Source organism: Neomonachus schauinslandi, chromosome 11 (assembly GCF_002201575.2).
Source record: "Neomonachus schauinslandi chromosome 11, ASM220157v2, whole genome shotgun sequence".
Taxonomy (NCBI): domain Eukaryota; kingdom Metazoa; phylum Chordata; class Mammalia; order Carnivora; family Phocidae; genus Neomonachus; species Neomonachus schauinslandi.
Genome location: NC_058413.1, coordinates 97812769 through 97837754, shown reverse-complemented (window position 1 = coordinate 97837754; position 24986 = coordinate 97812769). Strand labels below are relative to the sequence as shown.

The 24986-nt window shown below is 49.0% G+C and overlaps 1 protein-coding gene across 1 annotated transcript in view; it reads right to left on the bottom strand.

The window, feature by feature from the left end:
* The window catches only part of SIK3 (SIK family kinase 3), a 242595-nt gene that overhangs the window by 7744 nt on the left and 209865 nt on the right, over positions 1 to 24986 (bottom strand). Inside the window, exons 7-21 of the mRNA XM_044919695.1 lie at positions 23040 to 23158; positions 22381 to 22491; positions 22000 to 22143; positions 21482 to 21559; positions 21246 to 21355; positions 19688 to 19841; positions 19269 to 19424; positions 16044 to 16114; positions 13639 to 13782; positions 9716 to 9866; positions 8840 to 8965; positions 8486 to 8571; positions 7900 to 8009; positions 6583 to 6922; positions 5087 to 5949 (exon numbers count right to left, since the gene is read on the bottom strand). Coding sequence (XP_044775630.1) covers positions 5087 to 5949; positions 6583 to 6922; positions 7900 to 8009; positions 8486 to 8571; positions 8840 to 8965; positions 9716 to 9866; positions 13639 to 13782; positions 16044 to 16114; positions 19269 to 19424; positions 19688 to 19841; positions 21246 to 21355; positions 21482 to 21559; positions 22000 to 22143; positions 22381 to 22491; positions 23040 to 23158 — 2763 coding nt within the window. The remainder of the gene's footprint in view (positions 1 to 5086; positions 5950 to 6582; positions 6923 to 7899; positions 8010 to 8485; positions 8572 to 8839; positions 8966 to 9715; positions 9867 to 13638; positions 13783 to 16043; positions 16115 to 19268; positions 19425 to 19687; positions 19842 to 21245; positions 21356 to 21481; positions 21560 to 21999; positions 22144 to 22380; positions 22492 to 23039; positions 23159 to 24986) is intronic.

The following is a 24986-nucleotide window of genomic DNA, read 5'->3' as shown; positions in this document are numbered from 1 at the left end:
GCCTTACGAAATTTTAGGAGGATCTCACTAGCTCTATTCCTTAATAATTACACCTCTTACAGCACTCATTCTGTAGCACTTCAGGCTAATGCTGTTTATGAGCTTGACGTCCTTTCCCCAGCAGAGTGTAAGCCCCCTGAGGGCAGGTTCTTTATCTTTCCATGCCTGCACTCCCCACAGCTCCTACAAGACCATCTTGTGCAACCCAGTCCTTCAGTAAACTGCTGAATTTGCTGTCATGGGAATAACAGGTGAAGGGTCTTGGGACTAGTGTGTCACCACACAGAGATGGAAGGGTCATTCAAGGACAGCGGGCATTCCTTTCTGGCCAAAGAGATAAACAAGCATGAGCCTCCCGCACTGGCCTGCGGGGGGGGGGGGGGGGGGGGCGCCTAGCATTAGAACCCCTGTTGGCAAAAGTGACAGCCAATTATCTGGTGGCTCTTTGGTAGGGTAACACTATGAGCACTCAAGTTGTGTTGTTTTTTTTTTTTATGTTAATCACCATACATTACATCATTAGTTTTAGATGAGGTGTTCCAGGATTCATTGTTTGCGCATAACACCCAGTGCTCCATGCAGAACGTGCCCTCTTTAATACCCATCACCAGGCTAGCCCATCCCCCCACCCCCCCTCTCCTCCAGAACCCTCAGTTTGTTTCTCAGAGTCCATAGTCTCTCAGGGTTCGTCTCCCCCTCCGAATTCCCCCCCTTCATTTTTCCCTTCCTACTACTTTCTTCTTTTTTTTTTTAACATAAAATGTATTAGTTGTTTCAGAGGTACAGGTCTGTGATTAAAGAACAGAATCATGTCAGGTTAAAGCGGGAAAAGATGGTGGAGCCATGGTTTCTACCGTAAAAGGGATTGTAACATACATATATACCACCAGGGTGGCTGTGGAAAAGAAAGGAGTAACCGAGCTGAGAGCCTCAGGCATGGAGCAGAAGTACTACAGACATGAATCCCATCCTCCTTCTCTTTGGGGGCATTTAGCTTAACGTCCCCCGTTACAGAGATGAGGAAAGAGAGGAGACGTGATGTGCCAGGCCCACGGTCATGGAGGAAGCTCGTGTCGTCTAAGGTAAGGACAATGGGACACCTCAGAGGAAGACGTCATTTTTTTTTTTTTTTAAGATTTTATTTATTTATTTGACAGAGAGAGAGACAGCGAGAGCAGGAACACAAGCAGGGGGAATGGGAGAGGGAGAAGCAGGCTTCTTGCCGAGCAGGGAGCCCGATGCAGGGCTCGATCCCAGGACCCTGGGATCATGACCTGAGCCGAAGGCAGATGCTTAACGACTGAGCCACCCAGGCGCCCTGGAAGACGTCATTTTAAACACACAGATGTCCACGCCCGCAGGTGACTAGAACTGTTGAGCAGCATGGGGCTCCCCGAGGCCAGTCGTTTCCCTACTGCTTTATCTCACTATACCGGGTCATAAAATCACAGTAATCAACTTGTGGCTTTATTCATTAAAGACAATTGTAGATGGCTTAAAGAGTCACAGAATAGGAACAGATGTTAGAAGGAGACAAGATGAATAGTATTCAAGCAAGAAAAGGCATCCTCTGTGGCTAAGTTAAAGAAAAAGTTTAAAACTAAGGGTTGCTGGGGGATCCTGGGTGGCTCAGTCGGTTGGGCATCTGCCTTCGGCTCGGGTCATGATCCCGGGGTTCTGGGATCGAGCCCCGCATCGGGCTCCCTGCTCCACGGGAGCCGCTTCTCCCTCTGCCTGCCGCTCCCCCTGCTTGTGCTCTCTCTCTGTGTCAAGTAAATAAATCTTTATAAAAAACAACAACAACAAAAAACTGAGGGTTGCTGGAGGGGAGAGGGGTGGGGGATGGGGTAGCTGGGTGATGGACATTAAGGAGGGCACATGATGTAATGAGCACTGGGTGTTACAGAAGACCGATGAATCACTGACCGCTACCTCTGAAACCAATAACATATGTTAATTGAAATTAAATAAAAATAAATTTTTAAAAAGAATAAGTTTAGAGTCAACTGGGTAGAAAGAAGGAAGAATCATCTCTACAATGTATTAGCAAGCAGGGCAGGAGCTAAGATTACAATTTCTAGAAAAGCTCGTTATCAAAGGTCAGGAAAAGAAGGTTCAAGAAATAAAGGGCTTTCGGAGGGGAAGGTACTGGCAAAGCCGGTAACCAGGCACAGGGTAGTCCTGAGCTAAAAGCTTTAGGGAGATACTTATTGCTTGATTCTTCCGGAGACCAGAAGAGATGTCTGGAGGGGATAAGGGTGGTGATGGTGGTGAACGGGACAAGGTAGGGAGAAGGGAGAGGGAGGACAGAAGTAACGAGAGTAAATCAGCCAGGAGAAGAAGTAGGGGAGATCTGTCAAAAGAACCACAGAACCGTGAAGTTCTGGCCAGAAGGGAAGGCCTTAGGACTTCCTGTGGCACAAGGCAGCTGGATCTAGATCATACTCTGGATCTCTGAAAACCTCTGCCCACATAGAAACAATCTATAAAATGGGATTTAAGGCCAATTTAATTTTTACTGCTGCTGTGGACTTTGGCTCTATTAATTATCAGATACAATTCCTGTTTGCATTTAAGAGCTGTGCTCCCTTTATGGCTGCATCTAAAATAAGAACATGCTGCATACTCTTACAGAACATATAATTGTCTTAGACTTTAATAAATGAGCATTTTACAGTGGGGAAAAAAAAAAAGGAAACCTCTGTCCTTAGCTTCTACTCCTTCCTTCATGTGCACACTTCAAACCCATCAAACCTGCTTGCTTTCCCAGAACACCACCGAGGCACCCCGCCTGCTGGTCTTTCCCCTGGCTTCTCCCTTGCGGCCAAATGGCAAATTCCTCTTCATCCACCAAGACCCGACTCAAATGCGCTTCTTGCTGGAAACCTGTGCTATTCTTCTGACTGAGAACTCTCTCTCCCCCCTCTGGTGCCCCCACAGCCCCCGTGCGAGCCGACTACAGTCTGCCTTACCGTAGGCACCAAGGAGACGAGCAAGCCTGCTGGGGGCGGGGGGGGTGTTCCTCGGACAATTATGGGACACAGGCGAATTCAAGCCCCCCAGCCTTTCTGTACACAGGAGTCACACAGGAGGGAAAACTGGGCAGAAATGAGAATTTTTGAAGAAAAACATTTCGGAAGATGTTTCCATACATGGCATTCCAGGATGGGGCGGCGGGGGGAGCGGGGAGTGGACGCTGTTTGCTCCGGCTCTGCTCAGTCCTCACTGCCTTGCACACCTGGGACGTGCTTAGTCAGCATCTCCTGCAGGGAACGGGATAACTCCTGGGCTCATGTGCCACTTAACAGCTGCTGACCTTGGGGGCAAATTACTTAATCTGTGTCTCGTTTGTCTCACTGGTGAAATGGGGACAGGAAGAGTTAACTGCCTTATAGGGTTGCTGTGAGGATTAAATGAACTTGTACGTGAATAGCAGTGGGTGTCTGGCACATGGAAAGCCCTGGAGAGATGTTCACCATTCTCCTCCTTTTTACACCAACTACAACATGCTAATCTGGTGAAAAGCTTTCATTCACGCACGAAGCTTTTCCTCAGTATCCCTGATACTATCATCCTGCCTCTGCTGGAACACTCCCAGTGACAGAAAGCTCCCAGGCTGCTGAAGCAGCTTATTCTAGAAAGCTCTTACGAAGGTCTTCCACAGGAGTTGACATTTGCTGACACTTCTATCCTGATCTTGGTCCTGGCCCATAATACGGACTCCAAAAAGTCTAATCCCTTGTTCCACGTGGTTATGATGGTTCTCCTTAGTTTCTTTTTTCCTCCCAAGCCTAAACATTGCCAGGTCTGTCAGCCATTCCACATATGACCTGGTTCTGAAATCTCCCACCATCCTATGCCCACCTACAAATACAGCAGCCACAGGCGAACACAGTCTGTCTGACTGGTGCAGGCCTCTAAGCCGAATGGCACCCATTTGCTCAAAAACCCAGGATTCTAAACTGTTTTAGGCAAGCACATGTCCCTCCCTAGCCGTGCATTACTAAGCACAACCGGAAAGCACCAAGTCTTCTTCATAAACTGATTCAGAGCAAGGCCTCTGTCCTGCTCTGTTCCATAGGACCTAACTCCCCAGGAGTTTGTGTGTTGACCTTAAAGGGCAGGCCAGGAGATGCAGGTAGCTCCAAGACGGGGAGGATGGAAGATATGCTCAGTTTCAAGACAGTTTATTTTCTGGATAGGCTCATTTTCTGTGATCTATGGTGATGGGATGGATGTCAGTGCAGCTTTTGTCTCGGATGAATGCTAGGATGACGATGGAAGAAGATTTTCGGAGTATAACTGACTGCTGGTAATCCTAATCTCCTTCAGGATGGAAATGAACGTACTCATGCATTATACAAAGTGATGCAGGAAAACACCGGGGATCCCTTATGACGCTGGGATATTCTGTACTTAGCTTGTTAATGAGAGGAGCAGAGTAATAATAATGCCTCACATTTCCATCATCCTTGCTGAGTAGCAAGTGCTTCTCTCATCCTCACATGTGCGTGCGCGCACACATTATGTGAAACACGGCACATACGTGCATGTTTTTATCTTCCCAAGTACTCTGCAAAGCATCATTATTCCTCCTGCCCATTTTTCACAGAGGAGAACTTAAGAACCTGGGGTTTAAGTGACAAGGTTACGGCATTCGTGATAGAGGCGAGTCTGGAATCGAGGGGCGTTTTTGACCCTTGGTCCAACACCATTTACACAAAGCCGTATTTCCTTAGCACTGGCTGATTTTGTTCTACTGCAGACGTTAAAGTGGGCTATTTTGATGACAGGAAATTCTGGTTTCCAAGGAACCACGGTACGAATAGGAGAAATGGGAACTATCTTTACTGACTGGATTATGTAAGCGCTAATTTCCTATCGCTATCTTTTTATTTTGAAAGCAGTCCCCTTAAGGACCAGTACCCGTTCCCCACATCCTTCTCCCCCATAAGGTCCTGCAGGCCTTCTCAGGAATTCTTTTTCTCTTAGGAACACAGAGCCCTGACTGGAAAAAGACACCATCCCTGAGTTACGTGAATTCGGGCAGACTGGCCCGGGACGCTTACCCCGAAGGGGCTCTTACCTTGGGTGGACACCTCATTTCTACTGAATGCAGCGGTTGACTGATGTCGGTAGGGATGCAGCCCCAACTCCTGCGTGTGGCTCACAGTTCCCCGCGAAGACTCGGGGTCCCCGGGTCCGCCAGTACTCAAGAGCAGGGGGCTGTCACGGCAACCTCTGGTCACTGTGTTTGAGCTCCTCCTGTCCGGGAAGCTGTCCTTGGCTGCCTCACAGGAGCACTCCTCTTCCATGCTTTCCGAGCGCAGGAGGGCCGGCTGCTGGGCGTACCCGTGCGCGGGGCTGGGGGGCGCGGCCTGCGACAGGCATTCCTGGGCCCTGATCTGTAGGAGATGCTGGGGGCTGGTGTGGTGCTGGTGATACGAGTCAGCACGCTGATACGGTAAAGCCTGGCGCTCTGTCAAGGTCTGTCCCCCGAGACCGGGAGCCAGGCTCCCCGCGTCCCCCTGGTTCACGTGCCGGAACAGGTCGTGGTAGTCCTGCTGCTGCCGCTGCCTCTTCACGAGCTGCGCGAACTCCGCCGGGGGCAGCCGGATGTCCGAGTGGCCGCTGAGCGAGTGCCGGGGGGAGAGCAGTCCCTGGAGGATGTGCGGCACCTGCTGGTGTCTCGTATAGTCTGGCGGCGTGGGGGACAGCAGGGCCTGCTGCAGGGCCGACGCCGCATAGTGCGCGGGCTGCTGATGGGCGCTGGGAGGGAAGGTGGGGAATTGGTCAAGTGGAGGGACTTTCAGGGCTTGGGTTGGAGGGAACCCCACTCCTGTTGAAGGGCTGTAGCTGCTGGGGGAACCCCGGGACGGGTCCGAACACAGATGGGGGTGTAAGTGCGCCTGGTCGTAGTTAGCAGGGGAGAACCGATTCCCGTTCGAGCTGCAGACACAAAAGGGAGTGAGTACCAGGCATCCGCGTGACAAGTGCGCGAGAGTCCCCTGGGGAACAGCTACTCCTCTTCCTCAGTAGGGAGCCCCCCTCCCCGGGACAGGGAAGTGCGGTGTGACGGGGAAGATGGGGATGCACGCAGCATCCCGACTCGTCCTCGCATTCGCTTCTCCGGTCCCCTCCAGGGGTCACGGGGCACCGTGTGGGGGACAGCTCCAGCTCCAGCTTCAAGAGAGGAACTCGGCCTATTTTACAGCATCTCTGAGCTACTAAGAAGCACCAAGCTCTTAGAATAAAAGTGACAGAGGGAAAGAATCCTAAAAAAATAGACAAGGGGCCTGGCATTTTTAGAAATGCCTCTAATAGGCCATTTTCTTCTTTGGAGACAAATAGGAAGGTAGCTCTGTCATTTTCCTTCTCTGTCTCATTATTAGCACTTTGATCCTGGGTCAATAAACAGGTTTCAAGTTCATCCCACACCCACCCCCCTGATTTTGGAAAGGGTGAGACGAGCACAGCCCAGCCAGACTCACTCTCCTCCCCTTCTCCTCTCTCGCCCTGCTAAGGGGCTTCCTCCCTCCCGGATCACCTGGACAGACGGCCGGTGCCTGCCCGCAGCCTTACCTGTGGGCCTCTGCGCTGTCCGCACTCAGCTGCTTGGACAAGGGGCGGTGCCCGTAGCTGAAGGTGGCCATCAGGCTGGTACGGTGCTGCATCTGAATCTGACTGGCACTGGGGCTGATGGAGAGGCCTCGCCCGGCAGAGCCTGCAGCTGTCCCCGGCATACTGCTGAGCATGTCAACGGGCTCCTGTACTTGGATGGTCACCTGCTGTGACTGTGGAGGCTGCTGGAGGCCCAGGCAGGTTAGGGCCACGCTGGGAGGAGGGGAGCAGTTCTCGGGCTGCTGCTGGAAGACTGCGCCTCGGGACGGTAAGCCTGGAAACTGGGAGGGCGAGGCGGCGCCTGGAGAGAGAGGAAACCCAGCGTGACCCGATGCCCGGGTCACCTGCCGGCTGGAAGCAGGAGGAAATGGCGAGGACACTCACACTGGACACCGTCTAGATCAGCGCTTCGCAAACAGCAGCGTGTGGAGAACTTGTTAAAACACAGATTTCTGGGTCCTACCCGCAGGATTCTGGGTGGGGTCCAGGTGGGGCCCCAAGAATTTGTATTTTCAGTAAGTGGCTCTGAAAGGTGGTCCTGGAGTATTCTTTGAGTAGCTCTGATCTAGGGCAGAGCTTAGCAAACTCAAACAGACATACGAATGGCCCAGGGATCTTGCTGAAATGCAGACTGTGATTCAGCATGTCTGGGGTGGGACCCGAGACTCTACTTTTCCTGCTGATACCGTTAGTCAGGGAACCCCATACGGAGTAGGAAGGGCCTAGAGACCAATGCAGACTCTTCAGGGGCTCTAGATTGTGTGGCGTTACTTAAGAGATTACCAGTTTGGGGAATACTAAATCCTCAATTCACTGGTCTCTAAAGACCCGTACCAATTCGGGTATACTCATCTCAACCTCCTCCCAAACACCCACAAGAGAGGACCCCACATGATGGAGAACCAACTAGAGGCATGACGGTAAGGGAGGTTCTGGTAGCAGCTTTTTTTATTTGGTAGGGTCAGCGGGGGTTTTATTGAAAATAATTGTAATAGTTACCCTTTATTGAGAACTATTATCTAAGTGTTTTTCATGTGTTTATTCATTAAATACTATTATTATCCCTATTTTACATTTGAAGAGGCTAAGGCATGCAGAAGTTAAGTAACTTACCTGCGGTGGCACAGCTAAGGTGTTGGTGGGACCAAGATTCAAACCAAGGCTGCCGGGCTCGATAGCCTATACCCTTAAATACTATTGCACACCTGCAACACTCAAGACTAGGACTCATCTTCTCCATGTGGCTTATCATGGTTCAGTCTAAACCTCCACACTCACCGTGAGACTGGATCATGGCACTGCTCATGGGGGGAGGACTATTACTGGGTGGTCTGAAGAGATGGTTGTTGGGGTGGTTGGGGGGTGGGCTTGAAGGCTGAATCCTTAACCTTAAAAAACAACAAAACCAGATAAATAAGTAAATTTCCTGAGGTGACAGTATAACCTTGACCTTACTCTCAGCCATACACTACACATAAGCAGAAACGATTTTTTTTTTAAGTTTTGATAAGGCTCCAGGCTAGAAAAACATATGTACATCCCCCACCACGGTGTACGCAGACCTATCCACATCTTAGTTTACCAGACTTCCCAGACAAAGAGAGGCAGAGGGCATGTGGGCCTGGGTCTTGGCTGGTATGCCTGTCAGATTACTTTGTCTGTGGGGCTAAGAAAAGGAAATGGCGTGGGACTGAATACAGTTAGGATTTCAGGGAGGCAGCTAACATTTAAACTGATCTCTCTGCTTTTCACAGAGGTTCTTCCAAGATGAATGCTGAAGTCAGTCAATCCCTCCCATAAGAGGCAGGCCAAGGATAGCAATTAGAGAGACAACGGCTGAGGCGTGAGACCAGTGATTCATTACCTCTGGAGCTGGTGGGTAAGAAGGGCTGGCTGATTTTCACATGCAGCCTGAAGAGGCGGAGAAGGCTGAGGAGGACAGATAGAATCCTAAACATATGGGGGAAAGGAGAAAAATAATTGTCAGCTTGAGGATCAATCAGAGCTATTCTCGGGAAGGGAAGAAACAGAAAGAACTATCTGTGACTGAGGTTTATGCTTTTGTGGTTTGTCCAAAAGTTTGATTACCTTTACTCAAACAAGTCAACCATAAACATAACTCCATTCTGCCCTGCGTGATCTCCTCCAAAATTCACAGGCAAATCAGCCTGAGAGCAAACTCCAAACAAGCTGAAGCGAGCAAAGAGTGAAGGCCTACTTGAATCTGCTGCTGGAGAATGTGGTGGTGCTGCTCCTGCTGGTATAACATATGCTGCTGCTGGGTCTTCTCCAGGGCTCGCTCATCAATGTGCCCCCCGTACATCTTCTGCAGCTGCTCGCACTCCTGAAGGGAAAGCAGGTAATACAGATGGGGCGCAGCCGGGCCCACCCCATGCAGGGACGTCAGCAGATGCAGATCTGCCCCAAGGTCTCAGGGGCAGGAAGAGCCCCAAGAGAAGAGCAGTGTCCTTAATGAACAACCGACCCAGCTGTATATAGGTATTCGTGTCCTAAATACGTTCACATTCCGTGCCGGGTGAACGAATGGAAGACACCAGGGGTGGCCCGTGGGCCAGTGGAAGTGTCCGGTGTGAAATCTGTGTGCAGAGCACCTGTCGCTTGAAGCCTGGTCATCGGGAAGGCAGAAAGGAAACTGGCCCTTAACGGAAGCCTGGAGGTACCCTTCCTTCCTCTGGGAGCCCCATCCCATACCCACTGCAGACCATGCCAGGTGGCAACAACGCCGAGCAGGCTCCAGCAAGACCCAGTGCCCATGACTCATTAGAGGAATGCCAAGGCTGCTTAGAAGCACCTTCCCTGGGGCTTCCCACCGAAACCCATGCCCAGGAATCCCTCTCTGAAAATTACAGAGACGGGAGGAAAATCTAGGCCCTTCGGGGGCGGGGGGAGGACGTGGGGGCTGTTTGAGCCTGGGGAAAGCCGTACGTACCAAGGAGTAGGGAAGGAGCGTTAGGAAGCTACACGGATCTGAACCTTGACGGGGACGGGGCGGCGATTTGCCCGCCCGCTCCTGCACGCGCGACTGCTCGGCGTGCCCGCGCTTCTCCGGAGGGGCTGCCGCCCCCGCCGTTACCTGCTGCAGCTGTCTGATGCTACTGCTGCTTGCCAGCTTCTCCAGGTGAGCTTTGAAGGCCTGGACACTTGCGGCCCCGTCTGAGAACCGGCGCACGGGGGAGAAACGCTCCGTGGGGAGGTGCAGGCTGCTGGAGTCCTTGTAGGTGGAGCTGAATACATGGGAAGAGAAGGTTAGGGGCGAGGACTCAGCGGCTCGGACCAAATCACCCAGGGACGGCTGTTCCAGAACGCAAAGGTGGCTGGCTGCTCGAGCAGCCCTGCGCATTACGCCACCTCCAGGCCGTCTCCAGAGGCCGGCCGCGGCCCTAGCCTGCTGCCCTTCCGAGAACTCCAGCTGCACAGCTTCCACTTCCACTTACCTTTAGCTGGCTTACTTTCCAAGCCTGGTGAGGTCCTGGGATCAAATACATCCAAGTTCTTACAAATATACTAGGTCAGAGACAGGAGCTTCTCAGTGGCCCTCAGGCCAAGCTGCATAGGAGATCTGGCTTTTATAATCACGTCTGTCTAGTGCCTCTCGAAACTTCAAATCCACTGTTTGACCCAGTTTTCCCTGAGCAGCACTCTCCGAATGACCAGAAGGAAACTATGGTCAGCTTTGTGGCAAAGGCCTGGCTCGGAAGTCAAAGGTTCTGGGCTAGAAAGTGGAGGGTGGAGGTTCAAGCGGGAGGATGGGGGGACTTTTGAGCCCCAGATGGAGACGGCACACTCTCAAGGAATGCGGGCCTCAAGATCCTGCGTGTGTACCTGGTCAACGCAAATACAGTTGGCCACTGTGAAAATTAACTTCCCAGAGCAGCACGCCTCCCCCCAACCTCCTAGCGAAAGAGGAATCATGTGGACAAAAATCCCACTGCTCAGTCAGAACAGAGCCGGGATCTTACAGAAAGAAAGAAAAAGCTGTCGATAAGGAAAGCCGAAGACAGCATGAGAGTTAGACGCTAACACCTCGACCCGTTACCTAATCAGAAAGAGATGCTTATGGGTTGAGGTAAGCAGATAAATGACTGCCAAGGCAGCATTCCAGCAGCTGATGGGAAGGACCAGGGTTTCATGTCCAGGGCAGATGGTATCACACTGAACTATGGGTGAAATGATGTACCCCCTTGCCAGCTACTCACTCTGGACTGAAGCAGAGCAAGGCTAAGGAAGCAGGTGGACAAGCGAGTTCAAATACAATGCAGACGGGGAGGGTTGGGGAAGGCGGGGGGGTGCTGATGACTGTGCGGAGTGGTCCAGGGTTGTGGCCGTGGGGGCAAGCCCTTTACCCTCACTTCGGTTTCAGGCTCTACTGGAAGCTCGACACAGTGGTGCGCTGATGAAATGAGCACAAACACACATGCGTAACACAGAAGACGCATGGTTTTGGCAGACACTCTCCAGAAATGGGGATCACGAAAGCCGCCCTCGGGAGCACTTCCTCCGTACTTCCTATGTTTCTACTTCAGGGGTCTGGAGTCAAAGACAGCAGATACTACTTTCTCCTAACATTCGACCCTTACGCTTTCGATATTTTCTGATAATGGACCCATTTCTGATTCACTCAGAAAGCTGTGTTCTGCAAGGGGTTCATTCAGCCTGTCTGCACAAAACCCACCCTCCCCCCTCAGAGCTGCTCTCCCAGGCCCGGGTATTTCGTTACTTTTCCAGAAGCTCGGGTTGTGCAGAGACTGACCCTGGTCAGTCGGGCACAGGAACTTCAGAGGAAGAGTTCTGATGGAGTTGCTCATTTCAGAAGCACTCACAGGATCCATTGTGTTTTATTCTTATTTGCAATCATGTTCAAACTCAGGACAGCCCCATATCAGGCTGACGTTCCCACTACACTTTTCAAATAGGAACTTGATTCCCCACCTAGATAAAATCCATCCTGTGTTCGCTTTTTAAAATCACGTTTTGGTTTTTTTTTTAGCTTTTAAAATTACACATTTCCAGGATCGAAACGGTTGATCAGAGCCCTCTTCCGTCTCCGTGTTGGATTTCATGAATTACACCCCAGAAGAATAGATGTATATATGCTATTCTTGAATCATTTCCTCTGGAAAACGAGAGGAACTCAGTAATCTGTCTAGGCCACCCATTTCCAGTGTTTTCTGGCCCTGCAAAGGCGCTCTTGTCCTCTGCAGACTACCTTCAGTCTCTCGTGCTGCCGTGTTTTTACAGGAATCCCACCAAGAATGGCTGAGTTTGCATAAATGCCCCACCTTGCACAGTCTGCCGCTCATCAAGTATTCATTCCAGTTCAAACTGGCTTGGCCACAGGAAACCCTTGAAACACTCCACCACGAGTGTTCACACGAACACAGACGGTGGACACATTTCCAGCAGGCAAGGCCTGGATGGTGACTGTAGGCAGGGCGGCAACCACACACACAGGGAGCTGTGGCCGACGTAGCCTTCCTCACTAGACACACGGACACAGGGTAGAAGACCCGTGAGAGAGGCTGTGGAGAGGCGCCAATCTCCACGTTTCCCCCGACAGGAGGGTCTCCTGAGGAACATGGACGATGAAACAAGCATACCCGAGGGACTTCGGCTGGACAACAGACCCTGACAAAGTCTCAACAACTGTCAGGCTGTGGAGGCAGGGAAGACAGAGACAGGGAGAAAAAAGAAATAAAGGTTCTATTGGCTAACAGTGGTGAGCTCAGCGTTGTTGAGAAATCATGGAAAATTTAAGCCGGGGGGGGGGACTTGGGGGGGGGGTTGTGGGAGGGCACCTCTCCAACCATCACCCCAAGTCCCTTCTCTTGCAGTGCCCTCACAGTGTAGGTTTGGAGAGATTTTCCTTAGGAAAATACTGTCCTTCTGTGCCGGAGTTTTTGTTGGAGAGCCGTCATTCCTGCTACTTCGACCAGACCATTCTGACTGTTATTCACAGTCGTCTCTAATAGCTTATCTCCCTTCTTCCAAGAGTGCCAACAGGGCGCTAATTCAGACTCCGTCTGCGCAGAGTCCACGGTCTCTGCTGATTATAAGGACGCCCGATGGGTAACTCACCACAATAAAAACATTGTGTCAAGCTTGCCAGTGTGAGCTGGTTATGAGATTTCATAACAACACATTTATAAATTTCATTTCCTTAGAACTTGACTGCTTTTCAACTTTCTCAAGTAAGACTGCTTTCATTGTCCTCCCAGCAAGACTGAAATAAAATAAGCTCAGCAGTTGGTGGTGGCCTGGAAAGTGTGGCCCACGAGCTTAGGGACAGCTTTAGAGGGGACACAGCCAAGGGTTTTAGTCATCGAAGTATTCACAGAAGGTAATCACCTTCTTAATCTAGCCAAGTGTCACACCCCTGTGCTTCCAGGCTTACTTGGATATTCAGTTTTAAGAAGTTTTCTTGGCCAGGAAGAAGGTTAAGCTTGTTATTTCTTCAAGAGGATGAAGTACAAATGTAAGAGAGACCTAGTAAAAGATTTCAGCCATCAGAATATGCAAGAATGACTTCTTGAGCACAACACTCAAGAGAATGCAGTACCTCTGCTCTACCATTCACAAAGGGATGTACCTTCCTCCATGTCCAAGCTCACTGTTCAGTGGTAACATGGTAAGATATGCTCATTCTTTTGAAGGTGATGGGTTATGAACGGTCAAGTCTACCGATAAGGCTACAGATCCTCCCATGTCCAGCTGTCCTCTGAGAACTTCACTTCCTCGCAGGTTTCAAGTTCAATTTCATCTATGAGTCAACACCTAGAATCACGAGAATGAACTGCAGACCGTAAACATGTCTACGAGGTAATGGGAAAGAAGAATCTCACACGGCCCTGTGCACTGCTTAGTGCAAGGAGCTGAGAAGATGTAAGCTCAGGATGCTACTTAAAGCCTCGATGCTCGTCACCATCACTGTAAGATTAGCAAGAAGGGTGCCTGCCCGATGAGCCTCAAGGAGCTCACATAGCTCATGTGGCTACTCACCGATGCTGATCAGGTACCAGGTGAGGGGGCCAGACCCGGGAACGGAAAGGTTGCTGTCCTAGCTGCCGTTGTAGGTCCGGTGGGATCTCAGCTGTAGGGTTGGTCATGGCCAGTGTATGTCTTTTGGACCTATTTGCCAAGTACCTGCAACAAGCAGGAGCACATTTCATAGTAAAAAAGACAGACAGGAATATTCCTCTGCAAGAAGCATTAGAAGTTAATCCAAAGCACTCAGAATGAAATAGTGCCAGAGCAAAAAGGGCTCCATGGCAAACAGACCCCTGGCTGGATGAAAGTGAAATATGGTCAGCTGGCCAAGAAAAGCTGGCTTACCACTCAAGTGGCTGAATTTCGAACCTAAGAGTAGACACTAAGAGAAGAGAGAAAACAGATGTAGCTCACAAAGAAGACTGATTTTCCTTCCTTCGTTCCATTCGATAGAAGGATTTATTTTCCACTTGTTATTCTTCTTGTCCCTCCAAATTTCCAAAATACAAGTCAGAGGAAATGAGCCCTAAGTATTATTCCTAGAGATGAGCCAAGAGAGACAGATATTCAGGACTCCAAGTACGTCTCTAGATCCCAACGGCCCCCCCAGGTCTTGAGATTGTCCTCATTTACAAGTCACAGCAAACAGATCCTTCCCTTTGAGGATGAGTGATTTCCAAAACTACCCCCCCTCCTCTCATGCCCCATGATTGTAAGTCAATTATCAGAGAAGAAAAACTGATGTTGTCCCAAGGGAACCACATTCTCTAAAGGATGAAGAAACGAAACTGCATGAAATATTCAGAATTGTTTTTTTTTTGGCGGGGCGGGGGGGGAGGAAGGCAAGGCAAGAAAACAGAAGTTTCAAAGCTAAGGAGTTGACAAGCTGATGACTTTCGTTCTAAAGATCTATCGGATCCACTACTTAGTTAATACCAAAAATAAGCCATGGGTCCCCCTCCATCTAGCTGATGGCTTCCTCGGTCACTGTGCTCTTATTGGGCATGCATAAAAGAAGCATCATCCCTCTCCATGATGTCAGGACTGATGGGCACTTTACCCTTTAAATGTTGGTCTAAAGAAGAAAGAAGGTGGAGCTGGAGGAAGGGAAGTCCAAGACAAAGAAGATAAAGTGAAACGCTACTGTATAATGAAGGGACAAAGGCAGTAAGTTTCCTAATTTTTTTTTCATGGCACCAGCAGGGGCCCGTTTGCAACATCATATACCCTATTATCAGCAAACTATAGAGACAATAGCATCAAGAGGGGGAAAAAAAAAAAGGTTACGACGATTTTTCTTCTATTGGCTAAACTGTAGGAGGAGCTGGCCCACCGGCCACCACCTTGTTCTCCACTCTTCTTTCCAAAAGGGGCCAGCTTCTTTTTGAATAGCAGCCCCCATACAGAGCTACGGTGGGTAAAGAAGAGAGTACTGGCCAGCCACCGTCAGGTTCTGAAAAAGTGCTCCTGCTTCGTTCTTAACTACTTTGCCTCTTTCAGCTAAAACCAGTTAACAGACTATACAGCAATTAGTGGTACGTAAACTTGCCAAAGGGTGAGCCATGAGTGGTTGAATACCCATTTGATAAAGACACCCAAAATTTCCCCAGGAGCCCGTGAAAACCATTTTATTTCAACTTCCCTCAGGGAAAAACATATAATTTTGAAGAACACCTGTATTTCTGGGAAAATACATGCTGGATTCTGGTCAAACCCCCCCTCCCAGGAAAATAAGAAAGACGACTGCCACAAGGGGGCATGCATGGAGCTGCGGACCACGGCTAATGGGACTGAGGTAAAACGAACAGCACAGCATGCCTGATGGTCACTGCCGTTTTCTGTGAATTAGGCATCTCTCAACAAGGTTCTGCCAACAATAGATATTTGCATCTGTCCCTGGCCCGAATCCCATATTCTTTTTTTCATTATCTCTTTGTTGGTACAAGGGGATGGAAGAAGCATACAGCACACAGTACAAGAGGTATTCATTCTCCTGGAAAGGAAGAGTCCATGCCAGAGGTCCATGGCCAGACTAGCTAGGATCACTGTCATCACAAATCTCCAATTCCTTTTCAGTAAACAGTTCTTGGCAGGTAGGAGCAGGCTTTGCGCCTTGTGAATACTATCAGAGTTGCAATATGAAGGCAGGGGGGCAAATAAGGAAGGAGGGAGGAGAGAAAAAGTTCTTATGGTTATTGCTGTCACTTAGGGGACTTCCAATGGCGCTTACAGAAATGACATTTTCTGGGTAGTCTTCTGTTACTTCCATGTGGGAACACGCCATCTGGCTTGAGCAAAGAGACCACACAAATGTTGAAGCTGCACTGTGCCACCTCCTTGGGCAGAGGTGACCTTTCGTTGGTTGCAGGGGAGCCTGCCCAAGGACGTTCTGCAAGCACCGCCAGATGTCACATTACCTCTGCACAGCTTCCTGATCTGGCTCCCCATCCGAGCTCTCCTCGTCCACAGGGGTAACTGCCGGCACTGCCTGCAGGGAGACAGGAAGGAAAAGCTCAAGGTGGCGCTTCTTCCGGAATACCGCCTGTTCGAGAAACGGGGATGGGGACAGGCCTTTCTGTTCATTTTATTTACAAAACTTTTCTAGGGCCCCTGGGTTATACGGAACTTTCATATGCCTTTCTAGCTTTCCATTTTTACCTCGCTCAGGTGATTTTAATTTGCATTTCTTCCTCTGATTCATCTTTGTTCACTCATCCAACAAAGAGCTGAGTGCCTACCATGTTCCAGGATGATACAGGAATTAACATAGGTCTTGCCCTCATTTTACAGTCTAGTGGAGGACAGAGCCAAGGAAGCAGACAATTACAGAATGGCATGACCTGATCCTCTACTGGGGCCCTTGAGAATTGAGGAAAGCATCCTGGAGGATGGGACACTTCACCTGAAACCTGAAGGGTAAACAGGAGCTGGCCACGCATAAAGGAGAAGGCTTACAAGCCTCTGGGGTTTCTAGGCTGACAGAAAAGAGAAGGCCTGCTGGTGTCTGGGGACCTGGAAATATAGCAGAAGCTTGTTTACCTGGAACTTCTAGGAACTGGCCTGTTGTTTCATATTAATGTTATCACCAGCGTTTAGATGTCGCTTGTGCCAAAAAAGCATCATGGTTTTTTAAAAGTACATTTTGGTACATAACATATAATCGTGTAGTTGCAATTCAATGCTTTAAAATAGCTATTACCCACCAAAACACATATGTGAAACGAGAACCACCACAATGCATGCATTATCGTGACTTTCCTCATCTACATGAGCACTTTCGAAAGCTGTGCATCCTTCATAGCTCCTCACAGCCTGGTGGCTCACATAATCACCACGCCTCAGGGACTAGAGCAAAAACTGTCATACTTTGATTATTATGAAAGAGCTTTTTTAAAAATGGAAGATCATTATAAAACAGAACGAAAACTTTGGGAATAATCCCACTGTTTAAATGCTAGGCTGTCTGGATCCCTTACTACAGTTCCACGAGACTGGAGTGAGCAGGGTTAGGCAGGACGTGGCGACAGATGAGGCAGGAGAGGGACAGAGTGGCCAGTTACAGATGGCTCTGAATGCCACATTAAGTAGTATATTTTGAGGAAGAGCAGCGGTGAATCACAAGGATTTTTCGGCAGGGATAGTACGTTACAAGATTTATACTCTAGAAAGCTAGCTTGCTTGAGTTGCAGTGTAGAAAGGGCTGGTGGTGGGGATGAGGAGAAAAGACTGGAGGTAAGGAGGCTAGTGAGGAGGCCCCTGTGTTAGTCTCGGCAAAGGATGACAGTGATGAAAGGAAGGAGCAGTGAGAGAGGACAGAAGGAAGGTGCTGGATAACTGACTTGATATGGGGATGAGGGGGAGGGAAGAGTTAAAGAGAAATCCCACATTCCTAGCTTGTGTGACCAGGAGGACGACATGCCCATCACTGTCACCCAGGAGGAGAAACAGGTTACCTTCAGTCATTTGAGGATATGTCAAATTCAAACTTGAGGACATGTCAAGTACTAGTAGGATAACCAACTAAATCTATGCGGTAGGCGGTCATCTATACGAAGTGGGGAACTCAGAAGAAAAGAGGGATCTGGGCTGGAGAATCATTTGGTAACAGAAATTATGGGAGCAGACAAGGATCAGCCAGAGAGCGTATGTAAAATGAGATGGAAACAGGGCCTAAGATAAAACTGGGGTTTCACCAACTTCAAAAAACAAGCAGAAAGGGAACCTTAAAAGGAGAGGCGGGAAGAAAATGAGAATATGGTGTCACAGAAGCCAAAAGAAGACAGTATTTCAAAGAGAAAAAAAATGGTCAACAGTGACTGATACAGTTGGAAGGCCCAAAAGATCAAAAACGTCCACTGGATTTATCAACAAAAGCTTGTTAGTGACCTTGGCGAAAACGGTCACAGTGGACAGAGGAGGTCACTCCACCTCCCACAAAGCTGTTCCTGATCCTTCATAACCTGCATCGATCTGGTCCTTCCCTGAACGCCTCTGCCACCACCTAGGCCACGGTACACACTATGGCACTTGCTTACTCACACATGGTCCTTTACTATTATTCCAACACCGCACATATGTTGATCCTGTCTTCCCAATATGATAAGCTCAGTGAGGCCAAGAACTATGAATACGATCCTTTCCTTTTCCCGACAGGCCTGTTACTGAAAGCAGGGCCCATAGTGGACCCGTATCAGTCCGCAAACTGTTCTGTTACCAAATCCATGATAAGGTTAGTAGAGAAATAAAGAGTAAGCTTTTAGAAACTTTTATAGCAATTTAACGGGGTAATTTTGTCTGCTGAAAATTTAGCCTTGTATTTTGTATGTTTTAAAATTTTTATATCTCTAATAATTCACTTTTGTTGTATTTTACAAAAGTATTAATCCCACGATGGAGTGAAGGGGGATAAAGGTCCTCCACCAGAGGTACGTTGAGAAGCGCTGCTCTAAAAACACCCAGGAAGGGCTGGGGGTATGATTAGCACCCAACTGTATGGTCCTGTGACAGTGAAGAAGGAACAAACGAATGAATGAATGAATTGGTTTACCTATGGCAAGAAAATAACCGGAAATAAACAGAACCCAGCAGAGCAAAAGAATCTCTGAATGTGACCATTATATATATATGTAAAAAAGATGGGATTGAGAGACACTGACTGACTAGGTTAGAGCTTACGAAAGCCAAGTAATTGAGTGAGCGAGGTTGTACCAAAAATGCAAAGTAGTGTTCATCAAAGGAGAAAGGGTCGGTGAAGAGCAGTTCGTTCTAGAGAAAACAGCTAGGCACCACTGCCCTCAGGCGGGGAGGAGTTACCGTGAGAGGGCCACGGGGACCCCACCTCTGGGCCACGGGGCTGTGGCGGCACCCAGCAGCAGAGCCGGGAAGTGGCCCACTGAGGATGATCCTCTTCAGGAGCGGACTTCAGAGTGGCAATTGTTTGATTAAGTAAAGAAGTTAGCCAAAAATTAAGTCTGGAAAATTCTACAAGCCTGAAGAAAATGGGAATACGCTGCGCCTGGTAAGCTTAGAGGAAGAGGAAATTCAGACATTTAGGTGGGTAATCTGGGTTCCCAGCCCTAGGCCCACAGCTTCTTTATCAAAAGCCTCTGAGAAAGTAGGCTGGGCCCTGGGCCGCTACTCACTGGTGTCATGGTGACAAGTGGGGAGGGTCCCCGTGGGCGCTTCAGCAGCTGCTGGGCATGTAGCTGGATGTTGGCTCCTCCATCGGATGCCCTCCGGCCGAGGGGGCCCATTCCATTCAGCAGCTGTAGGGTGGGCGGCTGTAAGAGGGACTGCTCCTGTCATAAGTACAGCGGGCAGGATGGGGTGGTGAGGTGGGGAAGGAGGAGGGAGAAAAGAGCAGCCCTCTAAGCTATGGAAACTAAAGGATTCTTTAAGTATGTCGAGACTGATCTTCCCTCTCACCCAAGCTGCTGTGCAAGAGACATCATCCTTCTCTATAAGGATATACCCTTAAATCCTGAGCAAGGTCCCTCAAAGTCTCTCGAAGGAAGCTCAAATGTGTTTCTCTGGGGGCAAGCCCTCTCCCACATCCAGGTACCTTGTACTCAAGCTGCCCAGTCGGTTGCAAATTTTGCATGGGCAACAGGTTGTGCATGAAGTTCATGTTAGGGGCCACCTGCAGGAATGGAGCCTGCGGGTTGACTCCAGGAAAGCCAGGCAGGAGCTTCTGCAGATCTTCCAGAACTTCCGTGCTGATAGGAAACAGGATGACAGAGAAGTTTGGTTAATAGTCTCACTCCAAAGTGCTCATAACCCCAAACTGATGAAACTGCTAAGTTCGGCACAAGTTTCATTGTTGTTGTTGTTGTTGTTTTACTTTTTTACCTTCCTCCTGAATTTGTACTTCTAAGACCCCAAAGCAAGTAGAAGTCTAGTGTATGGAATGTGGCTCTCTGCCATTTTACCATTTGGGACTGGGGTTTGCTATTCTTCGTTGACCACTCATGTAAAACCAACAGCTCTGAGCCAAGAGGAAACCCTGGCACCAATCCAGTTCAGGTTTTCAAAGCCTGGAGGTGAACAGCAAGCTTCTAGAGGACACAGACCATCCACTAAAACAATGGCCGCCCGAAGTAGCAACTGATTCACCAGGGAAAGAATGCAATTATTCCTGTCGGTGTTGATGGGACAGATAAGTGGTGGATGTGCAGGGCTGTTGCGCCCTAACAGTAAGGTTTACAGCACACATTAAAATAAGAGATCTTTCCACAAACAGAGTTGAGACAGGACTCCACCCCTTTGCAGCTGACATGGTCTTTGAAGCCAGAATGTTCCCCTATTGCCTGTTTGATCGTAGGCCGAGAATGAGAAATGTAAAGCAAACAATCAGCAGGCCTCGGGAGGCTTTTTTGGAAATCACTCAGAGAAAAAAGGTATTTATAAGAACACCAGTTTCGCCCCTAACTGAATTCTCAAGAGAACTCTTGCCATAACCTTCTCTTCCCAGCACAGTAAAGGAAATATTCAGAGAAGAGGTAAGGCTATTTTTAATGTTGAAAGTCTTCAAATGTAGAACAAAAACAGACTGCCAGCCTTCGGTACATTACCCCATGTGAGGGCATCAGAGAGCATACTGCAGGACTGTTTTGGGAAAACGCTGTGGGAAACTGGTACTTACTTGGTATGTTTTTGGATTCTTGCTCGCTTAATTTTTAACTTACATAAATTACACCATATCATTTGTCCTCCCTTCCTAGATGAATCTTGCATTAGAACATGTAGTAAACAATATCTCTAAAAGCTGTCAAACTTGGATGAATTTTAAGGGGGTACTTTTATGTGACTTAGATCAGAAGATCTCAGTTTTTATGAGCCAAGATACTACCACGCTGTTCACCAAAGTACCGTGATTAATGGACACCATGGTGGCTATCGGCCCACCATCCACCAGGGACAGCTCTGTAATACTTTGGTCACATCAAGTCTGATCTACCCGGGACCCTGAACTGGGTTAAAAAAAAACACGTCTTGGCCACTGGATTCGATCTCATCTAGGAGGTATAACGAAGCAGGGAAAATGAGCCATGGTAGGAACTCAAAGTCAGGTGGGAATTCTCTGCCATGGAATTAATCAGGGCTGTCGGCCAGATACTCACCGTGGGTCAGCCACGCCCACTGTGTGCCTCCGCATGGACAAATAGCGGACCAGTGCTTCAGGGGAGGGCTCCTCACCCTCATCACTGTCCAAGTTCACTGTCCCGTCCGGCTGAGGTAAAGGAAATACAATCCAATTAGAAATAAAGAGGAGTTCGAAATGAGAAGCCAGGAAAGGAAGCAAAGATAGGGGGAAGAAAGTGGTTTCGGCTGACAGCTGTCCGAGGTCACTACTTGCCTCCACAATCTGGTTCTCTGGGTTGATCAGCTGCACCTGGGGAACGCTGATGTTCATAGTGGTACCAGCCTGCTCCGCCTAGAAAGTAGCACATACGTATACATTCTTATCTTACATGCTAGATGGAACTAATGATGGTCTTTCAAAGGATTCTTGGTTGCTGAAGTCTATGTTTCTACCTCTGAGTCTTTGGTTCCTCTGCCCTTAGAAGCTACAACAAGGAAGCATTCTTTAGGGAAAACAGTCTCTATCAATGATTGGCTGTTTCTTTAAAAAAAAAAAAAAGCAACTCTTGTTGCCCATCCTGAGTACTGGAATACCCTTCCATCCTCTCTGTCAAAGAAAAAGGTTCTGACCTCTGTTTGACCTCTGACAAAGGAAGAGGTGACAGATAGGAGGGGACGGAGGTAAGGAAGAACAGGAAACTCTCCTGGAGTGAGTTAGTGAGTGCTGGCTAACCATCCCCTCCCTCCCCTGTGTTACTTGTCCCGATTCAGGTCGCTGGAGTTATTGCCCACCTGGACATTGACTGGTGCTTGAAAGGCCATGGTTCGGGGCATGCTAGGAGGTGCTCCAACACGCAGGGTTTTGTGTCTCTTATGTCGATCACACAGCAGGCTGTAGATTGCACTATAGTGATCATAGGCATCTGATCTTAACGACTACCAAGGGAGAAGGGAAAAGAGTAAAAAACCCTGGTGAAACGGCATGTCAATAACAAAACCCTCTCAACAGTACATTAGAAGACCAAAGCACCTTCTTGTCAAGGCTCAGAGAGGGGCGGAGGAAGAAGAACAGTGAGAAAAGGGAAAGTTCTCAGGAAGGAGAAAAGAGTGGAAAAGGCAGGACAGAGGGAATACGGCTACCCCTCGCTTTGTCCTCCACGCCTTTAGGGATACCTGTAGCGTCCGCTCTTTGTCCAGTCCCATGTCCTCCATGGCCAAGAGGACGTCCTCATTCAGGGGGTCTATCTGTCTTTCTTCCTTCAGCTGCTGGCATTCAGCTATTAACTGTGACATTAAAAAGAGGCAAGCTATCAAAGCCCCAGTTAACCATGTCGTGATGGCAGATGGTCTATAAGGAACTAGCTGTTCCATGCCCCTAGCTTGGGATATTTTTGGCCTCAGACAAAGCCTAAGCAAGAAAGTTCTAGGTACTCAGCTGTAGGCAGACAAGATCCCTGTTTTGCTGAGGTCCTTTGGGATGGCCAAAATGGTTTAAATAAAGCTATGCCGCAGAAGCCACTGAACTGAACACACAAAGACAAGAGGAAAGAGCTATCCCCGTGGTCGATTAGCGGCAGGAATGTGGGCTACATGGTTTCAAAAGCCAAGGAGGGACTATGATTTGGGGGCAAGTGGTAGGCAACTGGTATCACTACTCTCCAACAACTCAAGCGGCTTTAAAATTCCCTCCTGCTTGCTTCCCTTGCTGCTTCAGTAACACATCACAGTTCGCTCCCAGCACCTGCCCTTTGCAAGTCGCAGCCTAATTACAATCTCATGCAAAAGAGAGAGCTCTGAGTGGAGTTCCCAGAGGCAAGCAGAACTCAGCTCACCCGGTCAAAGTTGGGATCCGCGTCCCCCAGCTTCATCCACTTGTGCTTGCAGATCTGCTCCATTGAGAGGCGCTTGTTCGGGTCTAACACCAGCATGTGGCGGATCAGGTGCTCACACTCTGCAACAGACACAAAGGGGCCGCCTTCAGTCTCAGCGAGGGGGCACCGGTGCGGCTGAGGAACTGGAGGCAAGGCAAGCAGATGGACTCTTCGGCTCCTTGCCTCTCATTTCTCTTGCTTGCTCCTTACCTATATCACTGCTTACTCCACAAGGCAACGGGCAAAGGCAGGAAGAGGCGAAGAAAATTTGGGTTAATACCTTCATTAAAAGTCTGACCAGACAGTTTAGGGATAATCCCTGGGTCTCACTATATTATGTATGGCCCCATTTAATGCAATTAATAAAGAACTGATGTCCTCTGGGGGCACCTGGGTGGTGCAGTCAGTTAAGCATCTGACTCTTGGTTTTGACTCAGGTCCTGATCTGAGGGTGGTGGGATGGAGCCCCACGTCAGGGTCCAGGCTCAGCGCAGACTCTGCTTGAGATTCTCTCCCTCTCCCTGCCCCTCCCACATGTGCTTGCTCTCTCTCTAAAATGAATATATCTTAAAAAAAAAAATAAAAACTGAGTGTCCTCTAAAGAGATTCAATATCTTACAAGGTCCTCAAAACATTCAGTTCTACCTTCCTATATGTATTACTACGTGCCTACTAATGCTTCTGGCTTGGTGTCCAGAGCTCTCTTCAAACCTCAGAATTTAAATTTCCAGTGGTCCAAGGTGTGGGGGAGAGAGGCTCTGGATGCTCCTTCCTACACACTGGGACTCCGCTGCCGGCCTTATTTGTCATTTTCTCAATGTGTATTTAAACATTCACAGGTGTGGGTGCCTGGGTGGCTCAGTTGGTTAAGCGACTGCCTTCGGCTCAGGTCATGATCCTGGAGTCCCGGGATCGAGTCCCGCATCGGGCTCCCTGCTCAGCGGGGAGTCTGCTTCTCCCTCTGACCCTCCCCCCTCTCCTGCTCTCTCTCTCTCATTCTCTCTCTCAAATAAATAAATTTTTTAAAAAATCAAAAAAAAAAAAACATTCACAGGTGCATACAACTGGGCTCTTGAGCTACAGACATTCAGATCAGTATTTTTCTTTGACGGTTCATACTAAATATTATGTTACAGAACGTACAATGGATTCACAATCAAGAACCCTATATTCCGAATTCAAAACCACTCTCTAAGTTTTCTCAAGTGTAAACTGGGGGTAGAGGATGATGAGGGAGGAGTCCTTGTGTTTGGTGGTGGCAGCAAAGACAAGAGCGAGCAGCACTAACGGACACTCTCTGGAGCACTTAACAACTACTCTTCTTTCATCTACACCTCACGGCAATCCTAGCAGGAAGGTCCCATCATCACTGCCATTTTAGAGATGGTAAAAAAGAGGCACAGAGAAATCAAGAAATGTGTCCAAGATCTCATAGAAGTCAGGTCTCAAACCCGACGACAGTCTGACGCTTCGGCTGCTGCCCTTAACCACGCGCTAGGCTGCCTCTGGACTGCGCAGAGCTGTGGGCAGGATCCGAACTCCCAGCCAGTAATTTAGCCTCTTCATCCAAGCCACCAGCATCCCTGGCCTAGACTACTGCAAAAGTCTCCTGGCCGGTCTTTCCATGTCCACCCTTGCTCCTTTACAACTTGTTTTTCCATAGAGAAGCAAAGGGCATATTTCTAAAACATAAATCTGAGTTAGCACCACCTTGCCTACAACTCTCCAGTCTCTTCCCACAACCTAGAGAATGAAGTCCGACGTCCCTGTCCCCCAGGCCCACATCTCTGCCCCTGGCCTCACCTCCTGCCACACTCCCCCTGGCTCACGGAGCCCCGGAGGCACCAGCATCCTCTCTGGACTGTGCACGTGTCTAGCACATTCCCACCAGCGGCCTTTCCACTCACT